Below are 24,745 nucleotides of genomic sequence, written 5' to 3'. Positions count from 1 at the left end.
AATTGTTCATTTGTGTAATGTAAAGGAGGTTGCCCCCTCGAAGACGCTTATTTCTAAGGCATTCATCTATCTTTTCTATCTTTTTGTGAGTTGGTTTTATAACATTTGGTATCAGAGCCTTGGATTCTAGGGTTTGGCTGCTCCAAATAGGCCATCATGGAATTTTTGCTATAACTTTTTTCTGCGACGTTTCATAAGAGAAAAAAAGAACCCATTTGAGAGGAAATCTTGTTGAACCTCGGTTCCAAATTTCATATCTTATCTTGCTATATTTTCGGGGATATGATATGAGGAAGTTAGGGTTTTTGCAAGCTCCAGAATTTCATCTAAAACAAGTCATCGTGGGATTTTCACTATAACTCTTTCGCTATGAAGTTTTAGAAGCTAAAAAAAAAAACCATTTAAGAAGAAATCATTATGAACATCGGCTCCAAATTTCAGATCTTGTCTCGTATATTTTAGGAGATATAATCTGCGAAAGTTAGGGTTTTTGCAAACCCTCGAATTACATGCCAAATAGGTTACCTTGGGAAAAGCATCATAACTTTCTCTTAGAGCATCAGATTGAATTGTCGTAAGAAGTTGCAGAAAGAGGACGGACTGCAGTTGTTTGGGTACCATTTTCAGAACCTAAGGTTGAAACAGGGACCTGTGGCACGTCATACAAGTTCCCTCTACTGAAAATGTCTATACTCAGATCATCGTGGGAGGTTTGGCATAACTCTTCCTTGGAGAATCCAATCTTGATCATACTTGTAGAGTTAGAAATATTACTTAGAGGGTTACTGCAAGAAGAAATTTTAGACCATGGAGATCCAAAATTACCGAAATACATCATATTCAACATCAAGCTCCTACAAAGTGGAAAAAAAAAAGGTGTGTAGTTTTTTTTAAATTTTTGCATAAGCTTGGTTTGAAAAATTAGTTTGAAGGAATTCAAAGGGCATAGTGAAGAATTATTATCAGTAATTGATGCCCCAAAGAAAGAAAATGGAAACACCTAGTAAGCAACCTGAAAGCTCTAGCATGACTCATGAAGAAGAGGAAGAAATGCAACATGATATATAAAAATTACAAGACCAAGTGCAACAAATGTCACTTGCACAAAAAGTATCATAATCTAAGATGGACGGTTTAAAGAAATACGTAGAAGCTAAGATGTATGACGTGGAAGCTAAGATGGATGGTTTAAAGAAATGCATGGAAGCTAAGATGGATGGTTTAAAGAAAGGCGTAGAAGCTAAGATGGACGATGTGGAAGCTAAGATGGATGATTTGAAGATAGATTTGAAGACAGATTTGAAGACATGCATGGAATATTTGAAGATAGATTTGACAAAGTTTCTACAAGAAATTCTTAGTAATGGCGAAAGGGTAGTAAAGGAAACTCACGATGAGAACAAAATAAATGTTAATCATGATTTCATAGACTCTAATGTTGGATCGAAGAACCACCATGTTCCAAAGATCGATATGAGGAAGTTCGATGGCAAGGATCCCGAGACATGGATACTACAGATGGAGCAATTTTTCAATCTCCATAATGTGCAAAACACACAAAAGGTACACATTGCATCTTTATATTTCGAACCAAATCAGTTTGTATGGTATCGATGGCTTTTCACTCGTAAAAAAATTGTAACTTGGGCTATTTTTATGGATGAAATGATAGCACATTATGAGGATACAAAAAGCAACACTTTTTTTAGCCAATTGATAAATATCAAACAAAAGGGTTCAATGATGGAGCACATTGAGGACTTCCAAAAATTGAATATAAGGGTAAAAGATATTCTAGAGGAGCATAGGATTGATGTGTTCATAGGGACTTTAAAAGATAACATCCAACATGAGGTTCACGTTGGGGAACCAGATTCATTGGAGAAGGCATTCAGGTTGGCAAGAAAAATGGAAAGTAAAATTATGGCAACAAGGAATCCTATCACTCACAATCATAAAGATGGAAGTGTTGCTGTCCTTAGCCATCCACAACCTACAAGGTTGACACCACAATAATTGGAAGAAAAAAGAGAAAAAGGGCTTTGTTACAGTTGTGATAGCAAATACACTTAAGGTCATAAGTGTGCCTTGAAGAAATTGTTTTACATAGATTGTGAAGAGGAGGAAGAAAAGGAACAAGAAATGTCAAAAGAAGAGGATATACACCGGGAACAAACCCTACAAAAAGAAGAAATGAATCCGACCATATCTTGTAATGCATTGGCTAGAATTACCACTCGTCAAACTATTAATATAGAAGGGCATATCAAGAAGAAAAAGGTAATAGTGTTGATTGATTCGGGAAGTACCCATAATTTTATTCATTGTAAGATATCCAAGGAATTGAATTGCTTCATATATCCAGCACTAGAGTGTCAAGTGATGGTTCCAAGTGGAGGAACCATAAATTGCTCAGGAAAGTGCCATAATATCAAGCTATCCACATGAGAATATGTATTAAATAGCCCAATGCTTTCCATTGCAATGGGTGGTGCTGATGTTGTACTAGGAGTCCAATGGCTACAATCCTTGGGTACAATAGCTTTTAATTTTCAAGAACGTTTCATGGAATTCTCTTCAGAAGGAAAGGAAGTTGAATTAAGGGGTATCGCAGGGAAACCAGGAAAGCTAATTAGCTCTAACAAAATGACAAAGCTTCTAAAGAAACAACAACGAAGCATAATTGCACAATTATGTTCACTAGAGGTTCCCACATCAAAATCATCCATGTCTCCAGATCTCCAAAAATTCTTGGACAACCATTCCAAGGTATTTGAGACTCTCAAATGCCTCCCACCTATTCCTAATCATGATCATGCTATCAATTTGACTCCAAGAAGTGTTCCTCCAAACATCAGGCCTTACAGATATCCCTATGTCCAAAAGAGTTAAATTGAATGTATGGTTGCAGAAATGCTATAGGCTGGTATAATTCAACCTAGTCAAAGTTCTTTCTCTACTCCAGTAGTATTGGTTCACAAGAAGGTTGGATCATGATGCATGTTTCCAGATTATAGGGAGCTCAACAGGCTCACTATTAAAGATAAATTTCCCATTCATGTCATTGATGAATTATTTGATGAATTGCATGGATCAATTTACTTCACCAAGTTGGATCTTCATTCAGGATATCATCAAATCAGAATGAAGACTGAAGACATTCCAAAAACAACATTTAGAACTCATGAGGGTCATTATGAATTTTTGGTCATGCCTTTTGGCCTTACTAATGCACCTTCTACGTTTCAAGGTTTGATGAATTCCATTTTCAAATCCTTCTTTAGAAAATTTGTGTTAGTATTTTTTGATGATATACTAATCTACAACAAGTCTTGGAAGGGTCATGTCCAACATGTTGACATGGTGCTCAAACTCTTGGAGGAGAAACAATTATATGCAAAAATCTCTAAATGTTTCTTTGGAGTACAAGAGGTGGAATATATGGGTCCTATTGTATCTCGTGAAGGTGTTAAGGTAGACCCTAGCAAAATTAAAACCAATAAGGAATGGAAAATCCCCACATCCATAAAGCATCTACGAGGATTTCTCGAGTTGATAGGGTATTATCGCAAGTTTGTTAAGAATTATGAGAGAATAGCAGCACCTCTAACAACATTATTGAAGAAAGATGCATTCTCATGGACTCTAGAAGCAACAAAGGCCTTTGAACATCTTAAAGAGGCAATGTTCCAAGCACTAGTCTTAGCTACATCGGACTTCACAAAACCTTTATTATGGAATGTGATGCCTCAGGAAATGGAATTGGTGTGGTTTTAATGCAAGAAGAAAGACCCTTTGCTTTCGAAAGTCGGCCAATCAAAGGAAACTATTTACACAAAGCTATTTCTGAGAAGGAAATGTTGGCAATACTACATGCACTTAAAAAATGGCAACCCTACCTAATGGGAAGACACTTCAAGGTAAAAACGGATCATGATAGTCTTAAATACTTTTTAGAACAAAGATTATCTTCAGAAGAGCAGCAAAAATGGGTCACAAAGATGTTGGGCTATGACTTTGAAATCATCTACAAAAAAGGGAAGCAAAATGTTGTGGCAGATGCACTCTCAAGAAAAGATGAGGATGTGGAAGCATTTCTTTGCGCCATTTCTATTACCCAACCAGATTGGATAAACGAAGCAAGGGATGAATAGAAGAATGACGAGGAAGTGTGGGCACTCATTCAAAAGATACAACAAGATCCCAATACATCTAATACATTTAGCTGGAAAAATGATTCATTGTGGTACAAATATTGGTTATACCTATGTAATAATTCCCAACTCAAACAAAATATTCTTAGGGAATTGCACGCCTCTGCCTTAGGAGGGCACTCAGGATTTCTAAAAACCTACCACAGGGTTAAGAAGGATTTTTTTTTAGGATGGCCTTAAATCAGATATTCAAAAGTTTGTCGCGAAATGTTTGGTTTGCTAACAAAATAAAGTTGAAACAATTAAGACCCCATGACTATTACAACCTTTATCCATTCCCTTTATCCATTCCAAGCCAATGTTGGGAGGAGGTTTCAATGGATTTTATCACAGGTTTACCCAAGTCCGAAGGAAAGAGTGTTATCATGGTGGTAGTTGACAGACTTACCAAGTATGCACACTTTTGTGCATTATCTCATCCATTTAAAGAGAGTACAGTTTCTACTGCATTTATGGAAACAATTCAAAAGCTACATGGAAACCCAAAGATTATTGTAAGCGACAGAGATCCCATTTTCACTGGAAATTTTTTTACAGAATTATTTTCTTGTCTTGGTACTCAGTTAGCTCATAGCTCATCTTATCATCCTCAATCTGATGGGAAAATGGAGATAGTAAACAAATGTTTGGAAGGATATCTTTGTTGCTTTGTATCTGATAAACAAACACAATGGGTCGAATGGTTGCCTCTGGCTGAATGGTGGTATAACACTTCCTTCCATACTGCAACAAAAATGACCCCATTTATGGCACTTTATGGATATTATCCACCATCCATCACATCATATTTAAGAGAAAATTATAAGGTTCAAGCAGTGGAAGATCACATTGAGCATCAGTAACAAGTTATCCAACTCCTAAAGGATAACCTCACCTTGGCGCATAATAGAATGAAACAGCAGGCAGATCAACATCGCAGCGAAAGAAGTTTTGATGTAGATGATTGGGTATTCCTACGGCTACAACCATATAAACAAATTTCCCTCAAGAAAGCTAAGAAGGATAATAAATTATCACCAAAGTATTATGGTCCGTACAAGGTGTTGCAAAAGATAGGTACTATGGCATACAAATTGGAGCTTCCTACAGCTTCCCGAGTGCACCCAGTTTTCCATGTTTCATGCTTAAAGAAGGTTATAGGTGACAAGATTCTAGTTCAAACAATACTACCAGAACTTGATGAGGAAGGAAAAATAATATTGGAACCTGAAGTAGTCAAAGAAATAAGAACTCGACATCTACAAAATCGATCAATTTTAGAGTATCTCATCAAGTGGAAGAACTTACCCGTTGAAGATTCCACATGGGAGGATGAGAATTTTATACAGAAGCACCCAGAACTACTCAAACATTGAGGACAACACTTTTTTGAAGGAGAGGGGCATGTTAGGGCCCTATAATACTAGTGATTCCCCCATTACTATTGTCATTGTATCCCTTATTATTATTGTCATGTCCCTTTTGTCCCCATATTCTTATTATTGTGCCCCATAGAATCTCACTATTGTTATTTTTGTGCCTTTATATTATTATTGTTAGGTCAGCTTGGTTATATTGTGACCCCTTAGACTCTTATATATAGAAAGGAGGTTTTGTCATTTGAATCATTGAAGAATTGTTCATTTGTGTAATGTAAAGGAGGTTGCCCTCTCGAAGAGGCTTATTTCTAAGGCGTTCATCTATATTTTCTATCTTTTTGTGAGCTGGTTTCATAACATTGATAGGACTGTGATCATGAAGGTGAAAAAGGTACATATTGAGGCCCAAAATTGAAATTATTAAAATACTATGAGGGTTCTTGAGGCATACCTTTATTCATGTTATGTGGTCGTGGTTTCCATGGTTTCCTTGATCCCATGAAGTAAGACTGATCTACCTCTTCATTTTCTCCCTGAAAAGCTACCTTCAGCCGAGGAAGAGATGGACATGTGTTAGTGAAATGACGTTGTTCACATATCACATAGGTCTCGATAGTATTCAGTGGACATTCCTTCAACAGGTTCTTCTTCCTTCATTGAGGGTAAAAAATGGGCATAACATTCTCTGCTTCTATTTCACCTGTAAAATGTCCAGTTGTGAGGACAATGTTCTCAAGATACGAGTGTTCAAGTTGTCCAACAAGTCTCCAATTTCTTCTTTCGTAACTCTACCGTTGGATGTCTGGAGGGTTCAAATCCCCTGACTATGCCTCGCAGCTCAACATGAACACTTAATGCACAATTTTCACATGGTGTCGAATTCTTCCTTTGATATATCTCCCTTTCCTACTACGTTCAAAAGTTCCAAAGATTCCTCCCTTAGTGCCCGAAGAAAAATTATCTTCAAGATGTCCTTATCCAAATCACTATGGCTTGATCTCTGCAAACTGTATTTGAAATGTTCCACAAAGTCCTCCATGTTCTCATCCTCTTTCTGCATAATCTTAAAGATTTATTCCTTAACATCTCAGGATTTGTAGTAGTCTTGATACTTTTCGAGGAAAATCATCTTCATATCATCCCATGTAGTAATAGATTCCCCCCCTAAACCCATGAACCATCTCAAAGTTGTTCCCTTCAAAGTGGCAGGGAATATCTTCAATTTCTGGGCATCAGAAATATAGTCATACCCCCGACAGACAACGTCAAATTCAAACAAGAATGTGTCTGGATCTTTATAAGAAAGACCATGAAAGTTAGGTAATGCCGTCAAAGGAATAGGCTTCATAGGCGCATCATCCTTGCTATCTCTTATTTGGAACTCGATCGAAGAAATTGCAGGAGCCATGAATATCTTTCAATATTCACTTGGAATCTCAACATGTTCTAGTTGTTCTATAATGCATGGTTGAGTCTGTTGAACAGGACTTCCTCGATCAAATGGTGCAGTGAATTCCCTCAAGTCTTCTTCTTCTTTTTAACTCACAATGTTTAGTTCCCTCGATCCTCTACTTGCTACTTCTTCTTCCCTGAATTGTGCTTCTATTATTAGGGGAGGTTCTAGTTTTGAAACTGACTTCCCTCCAGATCTCGTATGAGATCTCACCCTAACATAAAATCATGACGATCCTCCTGAATTAGCTTTTTAAATGATTTCTTGGATATAGGTAATTCTGCCTACATCTTTCTTTCCTTTTTTTGGGGGTATTCCTCTGCCCCTTTTATTTGTATCTCTGTTCATGCAATCAGAAAATAAAAGGAAAACATTCAAGAAAATTGAAATCTCAGGACCTGAAGTAGGGTGAAAAATTCCCTCCCCAGGACGAGAGAGTGGCCCCTAAAAAGAAAGCAAAAGAAGGAAAACAAACCAACCACAAAATCTATGCTCAAGACCAGAAACATGGTGTAAAGAAACTTCCCTTCTGAGGACGAGTGAGCAGTTCCTATGAAAGAAAAAAAAAATCTAATGCTCAGGACATGGGGCAGGGTGTAAAAGTTCCCTCCCCAGAACAAGAGACTGATCCTATGGTCAATACTAGTCATAGTTGCGTGCCTTCGATAGCCTCCCCGACAATGGTGCCAAAATGTTGGTGTTCATATATGAATCATACAATTCACCCAATTCCACATTAATTGTCAACCCGAGGCTTGACTAGTTATTTCAAGGCTATCATGCAAGTTATATGCAGGCCACAATTTCCCTACCCAATATTGAACATTCAATCATAACATAACAATGTGTAATAACAAGTAATAACTATAACAACAATCATATTAACAACAAGTTAAGACTCACAACAACACACTAAAATCATTCCACAACAAGGAAATAACACAACATAAATAAACCTATGCACACAACTAATCCAACAATTCTTGGTCAGGAGAGTGGGCCCAACTCCATGATCAGGGTTGCAGCAAGATCAAGAACTATACAATTCCCAGAAGATCAGAATTTGTATTAATCAAAATAACATCATAGAGGTCTATCATTACAACTCAAACCATGGTTGCATAACATTGCAGGGGTCAAGCAATGATCACTAAAATATTATCACGTTTTCATAATTCTGTACCATCTTACTAAATCTGAAGTTCGTCTGTAGATTACTACCATATCGTTTAATTTTCAAGGTCACATTTGTTACAATAAATGCTCTAGGTTCACAATATCAACCTAGACATGTTCATTCCATTTTTTTTATGCACTTGCATACTACAATTATTCATCGACAATGGATAACTATGCACATAAGTAATGAAGAATCCGACATAACCATGAGTGTGCTAATGTATTACTCTAACTGGGAGCTAGGCATAATTCATTATTTGAATATATTGTTATTATTGTGCCCCATAGAATCCAACTATTGTTATTATTGTGCCCCATAGAATCCCACTGTTATTATTTTTGTGCCTTTATATTATTATTGTTAGGTTGGCTTGGTTATATTATGACCCCTTAGACTCCTATATATAGAAAGGAGGTTTTGTCATTTGAATCATCGAAGAATTGTTCATTTGTGTAATGTAAAGAAGGTTTCCCCCTCGAAGACGCTTATTTCTAAGGTGTTCATCTATATTTTCTATCTTTTTGTGAGTTGGTTTCATAACATTGACAGGACTGCGACCATGAAGGTGAAAAAGGTACAGTTTGAGGCCCAAAATTCAAATTATTAAAATATTAAGAGGGTTCTTGAGGCATACCTTTATTCATGTTCTGTGTTTTTAGTTTTCATGGTTTCCTTGATCCCACAAAGTAAGACTGACCTACCTCTTCATTTTCTCCCTGAAAAACTACCTTCAGCCAAGGAAGAGATGGACACGTGTTAGTGGAATGACATTGTTCACATATCACACAGGTCTCGATAGTATTCAGTGGACATTCCTTCAGCAGGTTCTTCTTCCTACATTGAGGGTAAAAAATGGACATAGCATTCTTTGCTTCCATCTACTTCTGTTTCACCTGTAAAATATCCAGTTCTGAGGACAATGTGCTCAAGATATCGGTCTTCAAGTTGTCCAACAAGTCTCCAATTTCTTCTTTCATAACTAAACCATTGGATGTCTTGAGGGTTCAAATCCCCTGACTATGCCTCACAGCTCAACACGAACACTTAATGCACAATTCACACATGGTGTCGAATTCTTCCCTTGATATATCTCCCTTTCCTACTACGTTCAAAATTTCCAAAGATTCTTCCCTTAGTGTCCGAAGAAAATTATCTTCAAGATTTCCTTATCCATATCATTATAGCTTGATCTCTGCAAACTGTATTTGAAATGTTCCACAAAGTCCTCCATGTTCTCATCATCTTTCTACATAATATTAAAGATTTATTCCTTAACATCTCGGGATTTGTAGTAGTCTTGATACCTTTCGAGGAAAATCATCCTCATATCATCCCATGTAGTAATAGATTCCCCCCCTAAACCCATGAACCATCTCAAAGTTGTTCCCTTCAAAGTGGCAGGGAATATCTTCAATTTCTGGGCATCAGATATGTAGTCATACCCCCAACAGACAACATCAAATTCAAATAGGAATGTGCTCGGATCTTCATAAGAAACACCATGAAAGTTAGGTAATGTCGTCAGAGGAATAGGCTTCATAGGCGCATCACCCCTGCTATCGCCAATTTGGAACTCGATCGAAGAATTTGCAGGAGCCATGAATATCTTCCAATATTCACTTGGAATCTCAACAGGTTCTGGTTGTTCTGTAATGTGTGGTTGAGTATGTTGAATAGGACTTCCTCAATCAAATGGTGCAATGAATTCCCTCAAGTCTTCTTCTTCTTTTGAACTCACAATGTTTAGCTCCCTTGATCCTCTACTTTCTACTTCTTCTTCCCTGAATTGTGCTTCTATTATTAGGGGAGGTTCTAGTTGTGAAATTGACTTCGCTCCAAATCTCGTATGAGATCTCACCCTAACAGAAACTCGTGACGATGCTCCTGAATTAGCTTTTTAAATGATTTCTTGGATATAGGTAATTCTGCATACATCTTTCCTTCCTCTTTTTGGGGGTCTTCCTCTACCCCTTTTATTTGTATCTCTGTTCATGCAATCAAAAAATAAAAGGAAAACATTCAAGCAAATTGAGAGCTCAGGACCTGAAGTAGGGTGAAAAATTCCTTCACCAGTATGAGAGAGTGACCCCTAAAAAGAAAGCAAAATAAGCAAAACAAACCAACCACAAAATCTATGCTCAAGACCAAAAACAGGGTGTAAAACAAATTCCATTCCGAGGGCGAGTGAGCGGTTCCTATGAAAGAAAAAAATAAATCTAATACTTAGGACATGGGGTAGGGTGTAAAAATTCCCTCCCCAGAACAAGAGAGTGATCTTATGGTCAATACTAGTTATACTTGCGTGCCTTCGATAGCCTCCCTGACAACGGGGCCACAATGTTGGTGTTCATATATAAATCATACAATTCACCCAATTCCACATTATTTTTCAACCCGGGGCTTAGCTGATTATTTCAAGGCTATCATGCAAGTTATATGCAGACCACAATTTCCCTACCCAATATTGAACATTCAATCATAACATAAGAATGTGTAACAACAAGTAATAACTATAACAACAATTAGATTAACAACAAGTTAAGACTCACATCCACACACTAAAATCATTGCACAACAAGGAAATAACACAACATAAATAAACCTATGCACACAACTAATCCAACAACGCCTGCTCAGGAGAGTGGGCCCAACTCTCTGATCAGGGTTGCGGCAAGATCAAGAACTATAAAATGCCTAGAAGATCAGAATTTGTATTAATCAAAATAACATCATAGAGGTCTGTCATTACAACTCAGACCATGGTTGCATAACATTGCAGGGGTCAAGCAATGATCACTGAAATACTATCACGTTTTCATATTTCTCTACCACCTTACTAAATCTAAAGTTCCTCTGTAGATTACTAACATATCGTTTAATTTTCAAGGTCACATTTGTTACAATAAATGCTTTAGGTTCACAATATCAACCTAGACATGTTCATTCCACTTTTTTTATGCACTTGCATACTACAATTATTCATCCACAATGGATAACTATGCACATAAGTAATGAAGAATTCGACATAACCATGAGTGTACTAATGTATTACTCTAACTCGGAGCTAGGCATAATTATTTATCTGAATACATTGTATAGTGCGCATGGAAAATTTTAGGGGCGAATTTTCGCCCTTGGGCTAAATTAAGGGGTTTAATATTTTTATTGGGTGAATATTTTGTATCATAGTACATTGTTACAAATCGCCTCAAATTTATTTTATAAAAAAATTAAGTATGGAGGTTAGCCCACCTTATTTTAAGGGAGAGGGTAGAAAAAGTAAATTTAGCCTTTGAAATTAGGAGTTACAATCTTCCATTCGCCCTCATTTTGAAGAAAATGTATTTATGATAGATATAAATAAAAACATAAATACGGTGGAGGTATGGTAAATAAATAAAAGCTCTTTTTATACTTACTCCAAAGGTATGGTAAATAAATAAAAATACAAATAAACTAGAGGTATGGTAAATAAATAAAACCTCTTTTTATATTTAGTCGATAACCCTCTTTCTATGTAAGAAGGCTAAAAACCGAGATTTCATTTAAGTGAATCCTATGGGCCAAATACCATATTTATAAAATAGGTATGGTAAATTAATAAAAATATAAATAAACGAGAGGTATGGTAAATAAATAAAACATTTGTTATATTTACTCCACATGTCACCTTATATTTATGAACACGCAATCATGTAAATAAATAAAAATATAAATAAAGTGGAGGTATGGTAAATAAAGAAAACCTCAATATTTCTATATTTAGTCTATAACCCTCTTTCTATTTAAGAAGGCTCAAAAAAGACGTTTTATTTAATTGAATCCTATGGGCCAAATACCATTTTTATAAAAGAGCTATGGTAAATTAATAAAAATATAAATAAACGAGAGGTATGGTAAATAAATAAAACTTTTTGTATATTTATTTCATAAGCCACCTTATATTTACAAACACTCAAAAAATGTGTTATATTTAGGTGAAGCCTATGGCCCAAATACCATGGGCCAAATTATTATTAATACCATGCAAAAAAACATCATTAACCCTAATATTAATATTAATAAAAATAAAAATGCAACATGGTATTGACCCATGGTATTCACATGGAATGCAACCTATTTAAAGGGGGGAATTGAACTAGCATAGATCCATCTTTACTCTGGATCAAATATCGTGATATGCAAACTAACATAGAGTGAAAAAATATTTGATCCCTCTTGGGGCTTGGTAGATCAAGAGTAAAAATGCATCTTGTAATTTAATGTCACTTAAACATTTTAACTTGGTTAAAATAAAAAAATAAAATAAAAATCAATTATTAATTTTATTAGTTTTTATAAATTACTACTAGTAGTTTTTAAGCTCATAACCCATGGTATTGACCCCTGGTAATACCATGGTATTCATTTGAGCATAGACTATTTAAAGGGGAAATTCTATCAGCTTAGATCCATCTTAATTCTGGGTCTACTAAGTGTTGGGAGGGATAAATAGATTTCATCCCTCTAAGAGTGGTAGATGTGGAGTTAAGATGGATATATGTTATTTTTTATGATAATGAAGATATTAAATAGACTTAGGAAATTATATTGTAAAAAAAATCTTAAGGTGAATGGTTAAAGCTACATTTAGTCACTTCACAAAATTTAGTAAAAAATACCGATATCTCCATTAATATTGGTTTTTTTTATTTAACAAAAAAAATTCAAAACAATGAAATATTAACTCTTTCCGCATCACCCTCGCAGAAGAGAGATAGTCGCTGCCCAGATTTCCCACCATTTTTCAAACATTCTCAATATGATATCTTCATGAAAAAGTTAAGGTACTGATCTTGGATTAGTTGTTTGAAAAATATGCTGGTTTGTACAACCTTTAATCTTCTCTACTATTCTTAGTTTGTCGTAATGATCTGTAGGGGTGGGATTCACTGCACCATATTGTCCTAAATGGCAGAGATTGTGCACCAAAAAGGAAATTAATCCACATGTTACAAGGCTGTTAAAAATGGTATGAAGGTAGTGAATTATGCTAATAAGAAATTTAGATTGGGAGAGACGTAATTAAATTTTATTATTTAATTGAAAATTTCCAATTAAAATAATAATAAATCTACATTTATATATTTATATATTGATTGGAAGGCTTCTGACAATGGTCACTTCTTTCCATTAGATCCCCTTCAGGCCTTTGGGATACCTACTACTTCATTATATTACATAGTTGGGGTTTGCTACTTGTTGGCGTGTTGGGGTAAACAAACTTGATGTGTTTTTTTATTTATTTCGCAGTTGGAGTCTATGGAATAAGAAAGAAATTTGATAGCTTGGCAAAAGTGGTAGCTTGACAAAAGTGGTAGAGAAAACATTAATCTCTCCTACCATGACAGACATGGCCACTAAAACTTACAACAATGTTTGTAGAAAGTGAAAATTATGTTTCTTTTTTCCAAACATGCATGTTAGTATATTACAGTTTAATGAATATGTTTTATTATTATCATATATGGTTTTATACTTTAACAAAACATTCGCCAAGACTTCACAATGTTTTATTATTCAGTGAAAGATTTTCCAAGGTCTTAGAAGATTTTATAATTAAGTGAAAGATTTGCCATGACTTTACAAGATAATATAATCTGGTGAGAGATTCGCCAAAAAAAAATATATACATATTATATTAGTGATAAAATCGCCTCCCATTTTTCCTATGTATCATGGGGATTCGCCCATTTATTATACATATAAATTTAGGGTGGTTCTTAAAATTCGCTGTGATAGTGGGCATATTACCAAACAAATCGGTCCACAAATTTAATACCCTACACTTAAACATTAGTGCAATTCATGATTGACTTCGGTTTGGGCATAATTATTATGCTTAATTTAGAGAATCTCCATTAAGTTTCTCTCAACATAACATTTCCATTCCACAACACTTTTCCACTAGAATGTCAACCATGGTTTTGGAGTTGTAATTCCAATTGCTGTTGCAATTACCGCAATCTAAACGTTGGAGTCATAACATTTACCATAGTCGTCTAGATTCTTTAAGAAATCAAGTCCCCAATGCATTCACAAATTGACATCCATAATTTTGGCTAATGCTAATGTTCTAACCATTTTACCTCTCAACACTTCTCTAGATTTCTCACAAAGTTTTGGAGAGTGATTTCCCATCATCATTGTTTGATTGCACTTGGATCAATTATTTACTTGGTAGCTGCAAATATTCTATAAAACAATACTTCATTTACCTTTCTTAATCCCAAAGAGCGTTGCTGCAGTCCGATAAAAATTCACGCAATGCAAATGGTAGGATCCTACAACCATGAGCTCGAAAATACGAGCTCTAATGCCACATGATGCAGTCAGCCCAAGGTTTCTATTTTCCCAGCCTCCACACCCTACTAGGAATTCCATCATGCTTATCGGCTAAACAACCCCACCAAGATCCAACCCTCCCTAGTGCAGGGGTCTCGCAGACTGCAGAGGCTAATTTATAATCTAGGCCAAATCCTAATTTTTTTGGGAGTCCTTCTTCATTGTTACGCTGACTTCAAACCTTCAGTTGACATATTGGGAGCAAAAAAAAATCTTATACACTGACTTCAAACCTTCAGTTGACATCTTGGGAGCAAAAAACAATCTTATAGAACCTGTAAAAAGACCTTGAAAGAATTATAGAGAATGATTGTTACAAGGGATTCAACTATGCCTCCGTGAAAGGAAATAAGTTGCATTAAAGCGGTAAGCTCCGTAGCTGACCAACTCGATCTTTCTCTTCTTTTTCTCGTGATACTTGATCAAATATTTGTATTAACGACTAATTTCCTTCCAGCGTAAAATGGGTAAACTTCTATTCATGCTCCCACTTTGTTCATGGTCTAGGGAACACAATTGCATGGCTTTGATGCCAGGCTCTAAACACAAATCGAATTGGTGTCACACTCAGTCTTGATTTCAATCAACTTCACTCCATCTGAGCCAACCCCGAACTCAGGGGTCTCTACTCAGGTTCTCTCCTCAAGAAATCAAACTCGCCCTATAACTTGATATGGTGCAAATTGATAGGTCTGTGCTACATCAATAATTGACTATTACTGTCATATACTCACTGTAGAACTATGCTAAGGAAATTCAAGCTTCTCTAGACCGAGCATTAATATGTGATCCATCAGGAATCATGGTATACACCACACATGTACAAACACATATTCACAAAAACATATTGTATTTCTCTAAACATAGTGTATGTACAGAGAACATAGGAAACCTTTCTTCTCAAGCTGTCTCTCTCGAGCTTTTCTCTCCAAAACCTTTTCTGCTACTACACATGTAAACTTCAAACAGGCCATAAAATATCATAACATGTAAACTTTATACATGCCATAATATATCTTAACAGAGCTAAATTGTTCAAACATTTATCCTAAAACTACTAACACCTGAACTCAAACACTTGCCATTTTTACAAAGGCCCGCTTGGCCGTAATGCGAGCTCATCGAAACAACCTAACAACCTAGATTCTTTGTAGAATCAAGATACATGTAATGACACTAAAAACCTAATCTATACAAATTATAATTGAGGGAGATTTCTCTCTTTGGAAATCTCATGACCTCCTTGGGTCAAATCAATAATGCATTGCCCAGGGTTGATGACCGTGCATCAGTTTCCAATGTCTAACGAAACTCTATTGTTACCCATGAAAATTTTATGATACATAGGGGCAACCCTCTCTATCCTTGAAATCAAATAAACCTTGGAAAATCTCTTTTTATATTACTTATGCACAATTATTGAAACCATTCTAAACAACATTTGTGGTTGATAAGTTTTACCATCACTCTATAACCTCTCAAATGTGTCAAGACATGACATTTGATGACATTTGATGTTTGATTTATGTTCTATCATACAAACTACCATGTATGATTTTCTTATTGGCCCATGTTCCATTCTACAAATTACTCCACCTATCCATCGTGCCCAACAGCCCTTGCATACCCTCTTCATCTTCGTTTGTTCATTAAACAATGTCAATTTTATTTTTATTATTATTATTATTATTATTATTTTTTGTATCATCCTCTCCTCACCCTCGTAATTGTTGTATCTTCTTCCTTATTTATTTGTCTCTAGAGAATTATTGCAAGCATAGTTGCAAATAATTATATTATTTTGTATTAATGGAGAAAATGGTTACACAAGTTGTAACGGATCTCCCTAGTTTAGGATTAGTTCCTAGAGTTTAGGGGTTTGGTTGCAACTTCCTAATTCCTGGTGTTGTACTTAATGATGTAATCTTTCATTCATGAATGTAGAGTGTACGAGAGTGATCTCTCTGTTCTGAGTGTAGTCTCCAGGTTCAGGTCTCACCTGTGAGCTACAACTCCTTCTTTTTCAATTCTGTTCACATTTTATCTTGGTATCAGAGCTCAGATTGGGCGAGCCTGATATTGTATCACCTCTTGTGACTGAAGTGCCTTTGTGGCCAGCTTGCCCTTGTGGCAAAATTGCCTGTTTTGCTTGAGGTGCCTCTGTGGCCGCGTGTACACAAAGAGCTTTGTGCTCAATTGAGCAGGTGGACTACAGAACACCTGGCTCAGACTCGGATGTTTTTTAATTTTTCTGAATAGAAGGGGATTGGCACGCTTTTCGCGCTGACACCGGCGCCAGGAAGTGCTTTTAGCGCATCTGTTCGTCCATTAGTCGTGCCACAGTGCCAAAATACCAGATTGGCGCGGAATATCACGGATCTCTCGCACCAAGAAATTTTACTCGCACCGATTTTATTTGGGCGCAGTTTTTTCGATCAGGAACGCGCCAATCCACCTTCAAGGGGATCTGCAGGAAGCCTCATCTTTGTTTGACGATTTGCGAAGGGAGCAGATCGGAGAAGTTGCAGATCTATCCGGGAGAGGTAGATCAGATCAGTTTTGATTAGATCGATTTTTCGGTTGTATTGAAAAACGACGAATTTTCTCATCGAAGCGGGATTGATTTTACTGATTTGTCAGATATTGCCAGATCTTAATCAGTGGGTAGATCATGAGATCAGCAGATCAGTGATAGAAAAGTGACAGATCGATTTGACAGGTATCAATTTTTTTTACTGATTGGGTAGATTCATTTTTGTAGATCTGATCAGAATGAGTAATACGATGGAATCTTATCTCCACGAGTGTGGCAAACTCGATGGATCTAACTTCACGAACTAGAAGTTTAAGATCCAGACCTTGCTTGAGGGTGCGAATACTTGGTCCATAGTTACAGGTGATGAGCAGAGGGTGAATGCATCGACACAGGAGCAAGACTGGGATAAATGAGAGAATAAGGCGAAAGTTTTGCGGAAAATGTCTGTGAAGGACAACATTATCCCGCACATCAGAGACTGTAAAACGTTCGCGGAAATCTGGACGACCATTAAAAATTTGTATCAAACCCAGAACACAAGCCGAGTTATGGCGCTTAAAAGCAAGCTATTTTCAATGAGGATGAACAAAAGTGAGACTGCTACTGCATTTGTTGCGCGAATTAAAGAGATGAAAGACGCATTGGGGAACATCGGAGAGGCGGTGTCTAACTTTGATCTTGTCTCAATCACACTGAACGGGATGCGAGATGAATTTCAAATGTCCATCACTGGATTGGCGGAAAGGGAGAAAGCGCCCACATTTGAAGATCTGACAGGGATCTTGCTGCAAGAGGAGGAGCGGCGGCTGAACTTGAACCCCCAGAGTGATGATCTTGTGCTGATGGAGAAACGACGATCATTCAGAGGGAAGCAGCCACAACAGCGATCACAACAGAAAGGAGGAACATCGCAGAAGAGTCCATATAAAGGTATGATTGAAAATAATCCTGTAAAGAAATGTTATTATTGTGGAAAGAAGGGCCATGTACAGAATGTATGCTTTAAGAAGCATGCTGATGATGCAAAGAGGAAGCAGGCAAGTGAAAAGCACATAGGATACTTTGTTGAAGAAGATGTTGAAGAAGATAAAGATTTCAGTCAGGAATTTTGACTGTTCATAGTGGACTGTGCCCCTTCAGCATCCAATGAGGAAAATATCTGGTATGTCGATTCTGGAGCATCCTCTCACATGACAGGTAAAAAAGAATTTTTTGATAGTCTTGAAGAAAGTACATACGGATCAAAAATCTATTTAGGAGATGATAGTGGATACGAGATTAAAGGTTATGGGGTTATTCCAGTCAAGTTACCAAATGGAAAAATTAGTCACCTTAAAAATGTTTTATATGTACCTGGAATTAAGAAAAATCTGATATTTGTATCCATGATAACTGATCAAGATATGCAAGTCGAGTTCTTCAAGACTCATTGTGTGATAAAGGATTGCAGGAAAGAAATAGTTGCAACAGGCATGCGTGTTGGAAGCCTATACAGACTAGATGTAAAGAGTATATCAAAGCGAGCCATGGTTGCAGGAGGATCGACAGCCGAACAACTCTGGCATCAGAGATTCGGTCACTTGAATTTGCAGGACCTCATGCTATTGCAGAGAAAAGGTATGGTTGAGGGGCTCCCTATCTTTCGTAATATCCAGTTAAATTGTGATGGTTGTGCCTTAGGTAAAATGCATAGAGAACAGTTTCCTGTGCATGATAGGAGGAAGGAAACAAATATTTTAGAACTAGTGCACACTGATATATGCGGACCTATGCAGACAAGGTCGCTAGGTGGAGCATATTATTTTTTGCTATTTACTGATGACTGCACTGGATACTCATGGGTTTATTTTTTGAGTAAGAAAAGTCAGACTTTCCAGCGCTTTATAGAATTTAAAACCTTGGTGGAAAAACAGTTTGGTAAGAGTATAAAAATTCTCCGATCAGATCAAGGGGGAGAATACAAGTTAGGGGAATTCATGAAGTTCTGCAAATCTCATGGGATTCTTCAGCAGTTTACAGTGCCACACACACCACAGTAGAATGGAGTTGCAGAACGCAAAAACAGAACCTTAGTGGAGTGCGCAAGGAGCATGTTACAAGGTAAGGATCTGTCTAATAGTTTTTGGGCAGAGGCTATTAATACTGCTGTAGATTTGAAGAACGGAAGTCCTACCAGGTATCTTGGCTTCAAAACTCCTTTTGAAGCTCTATATGGATTCAAACCAGCAGTAAATCATCTAAGAGTATTTGGGTCAAAAGCATTTGCCCATATACCCAAAGCTGATAGGAAGAAATTAGATCCTAAAGCAGTTAAATGCATGTTTGTTGGTTATGGCACAGAATTTAAAGCATATAAATTGTTCAATCCTAAGTCTCATAAGATATTTGCAAGCAGGGATGTAGTGTTTCATGAACAAGTACAGGAAGGGAAAGATGACATTGGAGATGATTGGCACATTCCATTGTTGATGGATGAAAATAGCAAGGATGAAAGAGAGCAAGAGAAGAAAGAAGAGAAAAAAGAAGAACAGGAAGAAGGTGATAATGCAAGCCCATTTAGAGCTGAAGAAAACAAATTTGAGGTAAGTCCCCTACCAAGGAGATCTGGTAGGAAGACTAAAAAACCATTAAAATTGAGAGACTATGCTTTGATGTCAAATGTTTTAAACATTGTAGAGCCCACTAATTACAAAGAAGCTAGTCAATTTAAGGAGTGGAGGGCTGCAATGAATGAAGAGATAGAATCTATTCTTAGAAATGACACTTGGGATTTAGTTGAACTGCCTAAGAATAAAACACCCATAGGATGTAAATGGCTGTTTAAACCAAAAATGAATGTAGATGGAAGTATAGAGAAATTAAAAGCTAGGCTGGTTGTAAAAGGATATTCACAGCAAGAAGGTATAGACTTTGATGATACTTTTGCACCTGTAACAAAGTTAAATACAATCAGAATGCTTATTGCTTTAGCTACTAAATATAATAGGGAGCTACACTAGCTTGATGTTAAATCTGCATTTTTAAATGGTGAGTTAAAAGAGGAAATTTATTTAGTACAGCCAGAAGGGTTTGTAAAGCAGGGGCAGGAACATCTTGTTTGCATATTGAAAAAGGATTTATATGGCTTAAAGCAAGCACCCAGGTCTTGGTACGAAAAGGTTGATTCTTTCTTTTTAGAGTATGGCTTTCATAGAAGTTTAAATGACCCAAATTTGTATACCAAGTACAATAAGTAGGGGCAGATTATTCTGATTTCTTTGTATGTAGATGACATGATTATAACAGGAGATGCAGATGATTTAATTAGAGGAATCAAAAGGCTTATGGCACAAGTTTTTGAGATGAAAGATCTCGGAAGCCTTCATTACTGTCTGGGACTAGAAGTATGCAGAGATACTGGGCAAGCTTTTCTTACCCAAGGGAAGTATGCCAGAAATCTATTAGAAAAGTTTGGTATGGATCAATGTAGATCATCAACGACACCTTTGCAGCAGAATCTAAAGTTGAGTAGTGACGATGGCACTAAAGAGGTTGATGCTACAATGTACAGACAGCTGGTTGGCAGCTTGATATATCTCACAACAACCAGACCTGACTTAGCATACTCTGTTAGTGTGTTGAGCCAATTCATGTAAAAACCGCTTGAAAGTCACTGGGTAGAAGCAAAAAGTATGTTGAGGTATCTCTGTGGTACTGTTAACTATGGCATTTTATACACTGACGCATCTGATGTTATTCTAGCAGGTTTTTCAGATTCAGACTGGGCAGGTAACTTGGATGATTGAGGTTATGCATTCAACATAGTATCCGGGGTCATAGCATGGAGCAACAAGAAGCAGAGTATTGTAGCCTTGTCTTCGTGTGACGCTGAGTATCAAGCATTGTGTGCAGCAACGTGTGAAGCGATCTGTTTGAGAAGGCTTCTCAATGATGCAGGAAAAGAACAGAAGAATTCCACTTCCATTAAAATCGACAACCAGAGCACCATTAAATTGGCATACAATCGAGTGTTTCACAAAAACACCAAACATATAGACACTCAGTTCCATTTTGTCAGAGAGAAAATGCAGTCAAAAGAAATTACTGTTGAATATTGTAAAACTTGTGACAATATGGCTGACATTTTTACAAAGCCTCTTGCACATGTGAAGTTTGAATTATTTAGAAGGATGCTAGGAGTCCAGGATAACCCTTTCTCCATTAAGGGGGGGAGTTGAAAATAATTATATTATTTTGTATTAATGGAAAAAATGGTTACACAAGTTGTAACGGATCTCCCTAGTTTAGGATTAGTTCCTAGAGTTTAGGGGTTTGGTTGCAACTTCCTAATTCCTGGTGTTGTACTTAATGATGTAATCTTTCATTCATGAATGTAGAGTGTACGAGAGTGATCTCTCTCTTCTGAGTGTAGTCTCTAGGTGCAGGCCTCACCTGTGAGCTACATCTCCTTCTTTTTCAATTCTGTTCACATTTTATTTAGAAGTTATAGAATTGTTAAAATATTTCACAAGATATGGCACAAAAATTAACGCACTCATTTTCCAATTCAAAAAAAATTCTAAACAACATAATCAATCCAATTCACTTCGAACATTCTCTTTCCTCTGCTTCAAAAATATACTAACAATATATTTAACCACAATTAATCAAAAACATTTTACAAATTTCTCATATTATATTAGTCATATGGATAACAATATTAGGAACCCTCATTTTTCTTCACAAAAGTGATTACCATTTCCCTGCATCCAAGACGGATGGACTCTAACAGGAATTTAGAAACCGCATAAACTGATGGAAGTAGCAGCGTGCAACGAGAAATTGTACTCAATGAAACGCGACAAATAATCAATGACAACGAAGTGACATCTAATGCCAATCGAATGGTACAATAAAGTCTCCACATTTTTTCCATATTTTCCAATATGGCACTGCGGTAGAATAAAGTCTCGCACTTGTATATCACCACCTCTAAACATCCACATTTTGTATGGCACTGCAAAGTTTATCAACCTTGCGGTGACCTACATTGCTCCATGCTGCACGTTAAAAGCTTATGAAATTTACATTGAGGTAAATATTTCTGGACGTTTTATATATCGATTGATGTGTACATGTCATTACCACGTGGTTAATACCATCTTCGCTAAGTAATATTGAATGTTGTTGGTGGTATACCGAAGATTGGATTTGAAAACGAATAAAATCCAATGCCACTCATGGCAGAGTTAAATACTCTATTGTTTGTAATTTGCTTTTTAAATTTATTATAATGTAAAGGTAAAAATATAATGAGAGTTAATTGGATGTAGAAAAAAGGTGGGAAGAAATGTCGTTATCTTTTTCATTTAAATTGAATCTATAATGCAATTTGTTAAAATTATGAAGACTTAGAATCTTGTTATTATGTCTTAAAATTTTATTAATACTCATTACGCTTCTCTCAAATTACGATACAAACATCTACGATACCAATTTTGAAGCTGACACATCTACGAGCTACTTTAAAGGATGCCTGGACCCATTGGAGAAACAAGTCATATAACTTCTTCATTCAAATTATTTGATTTAAATTGGTAGTCAGCCAACTTTGCACGAAATGTTTATGATGATATGTCCTTGTATTTTATTAATGATGTACAACTGTGAATATTATGGTAAGTATTGTATTGTTATTATAGTAAACAAACTAAGAATTTATACAATTTCTCAAATCATTGAACGATCATTTAGGAATACAAAGGCGTTCACCATTAAAAGGTAGGTATACTTCATTATAATGGTTGGGCATGGATCAACGATTTCAAGCTTTACAACGAACATGAAGAAAGATGGATAGAGAGCTCATGATAAAAGTGAAACATATAGCGAAAATACAATATATATGTACACTAATTATTCCATTATCCTCTAATATTAGAATTAGAGATCGATATATTGTAGCATCTATTATGTTTTCGAGTAGGGGACCTCCCTTATCTAGAAGTGAAAGCACTCGGGAGTTATGTTAGAGAAAGTAGGAGGAGGATTTGATATAGCGGGTTCAAAGGAGGCAGGGCAACTTCTAGAATGGCAGGACCTCCAAAGGATGAAATAATCTTGGAGAGTTACATAGAAGTGCTTAGATTGTGCCCTATTGTTGAAGGAAGTTTTCGCAAGACCATAAAAGTCTTCAGATTGTTGGAAAACTTAATCTCAACCACTGCAGTTATTAAACTGACAACATCCATACTTGTGGTACACGAGTAAATCAACCAAGTAGATTTTTATTGTAGGTTGCGGATTTTGTTTGCACGCTGAAGGACATGGACTAAAAGAAGTTGTGAGGAGTACAAATTCCCCATTCCGAAACACATCAGATAATTAAGAACGAAGGTGAAATTAATGCAGGGTTGGTAAAACATATGGTCCAGACATTTATTCTGCAACTAATATATGTACTCCGCAACATCTGCAAGTTCAGAATATTATGTTTTAGTACAAACACCCATCCTAGGTTTTAGTACTTTGATTTTCATGAATTAATATATTAAAAAAATGTATGTTTTGAATACACATGTATATAGAAGTCTTTTGCTAAGTGGCGGATGTAAGTCTTAGAGGTCAAGGGAAGAAAATTGCAGAGCAATTTTTGGTGGGCATGTAAAACAATTTAGTTACAGGATTTTACAGTGACTTACTCCACAACACCTAGTGAAGTGTAAATCTCAACAAGAACTCTTGTTTTACTTGGTGAAGGAGTTGCAACCTCCATATTTTTCATATGGATGTATTTTCTTGTGTTTTTGAAATTATAATCTAAAGTATAGTATGTTGTGATACCTTTTTGGAAATTTCAAGTCTGGTTTTTACTGCGCAATCACTTTGTTTTTACTATGTTCTGCTATGCATAAAATTTTGAGATTTTAACCCTGTCTTAGTTGTGCAAGTAAGACTATGAATTAACCTCCATGACTCTTGTCTTGAGGAAGAATCCTCTATCTAAACTTACATGTGGCATCATAGTAGCTGTAAAATTTTATTAGTGTAAGTGCAAGTGTTTTTACTGGGAGTTAAAGGTTGTTTTGAAGGCATTTTTTTTGGAGCTTATTTACAAGCAGGGAGAAAGTTTGTTTTACAATATGAAAATTGTAACATCAAGCACAATCTTGAATAATCCTCAAATACCTTAATTTAATGGAAAAAAATTATGATTATTGGGTTATAACAATGAAGGCTATGTTTTCTTCTCAAGATATTTGAGATTTGGTGGAGAATGGGTTCTAAGAACTAGCAGATGAAACAACATACAATGCTTTGACACAAGCAAAAAAGGATTTGTTGAGGGACAATAGGAAGAAGGATTCAAAATCCATCTTCTACATTTTTCAAGCATTTCATGAAAGCATTTTCCCAAGGATTGCAACAACAACAAAGTCCAAGAAAGCATGGGATATCCTCCAGCTATCCTACTAAGGAATTGAAAAAGTAAAGACAACAAAGCTACAAATGCTAAGGAGAGATTTTGACACAATTTGTATGAAAGAGTCCAACAATATAGACTCATATTTTACACAAGTAATTGGATTGGTTACTTGAATCAGGTCTCATGGTGAGACACTTGAGGAAAGGAGAATAATT

The 24,745-nt window shown here is 36.2% G+C and overlaps 1 protein-coding gene across 1 annotated transcript; it reads left to right on the top strand.

Annotated features, from left to right (window-relative positions):
- The first annotated feature begins 17,565 nt into the window (after window positions 1-17,565).
- LOC149163724 (uncharacterized) lies at window positions 17,566-18,237 on the top strand. The gene has a single exon (XM_089429241.1). It carries the CDS (start codon window positions 17,566-17,568, stop codon window positions 18,235-18,237), a length of 672 nt encoding a protein of 223 aa, XP_089285367.1.
- The last annotated feature ends 6,508 nt before the right edge of the window (window positions 18,238-24,745 follow it).

This window comes from Pinus tabuliformis, chromosome 5_1 (assembly GCF_031772625.1).
Source record: "Pinus tabuliformis cultivar Carrire ecotype Pingquan chromosome 5_1, CPIR1, whole genome shotgun sequence".
NCBI classification, from domain to species: Eukaryota; Viridiplantae; Streptophyta; class Pinopsida; order Pinales; family Pinaceae; genus Pinus; species Pinus tabuliformis.
The sequence above is the reverse complement of the archived record's forward strand: the minus strand, read 5'-3'. Positions and strand labels throughout refer to the sequence as shown.

Bases quoted from the DNA above. Each gene is read 5' to 3' on its own strand.
- LOC149163724 (XM_089429241.1), top strand. From the start codon at position 17,566: ATGTCTGTGAAGGACAACATTATCCCGCACATCAGAGACTGTAAAACG.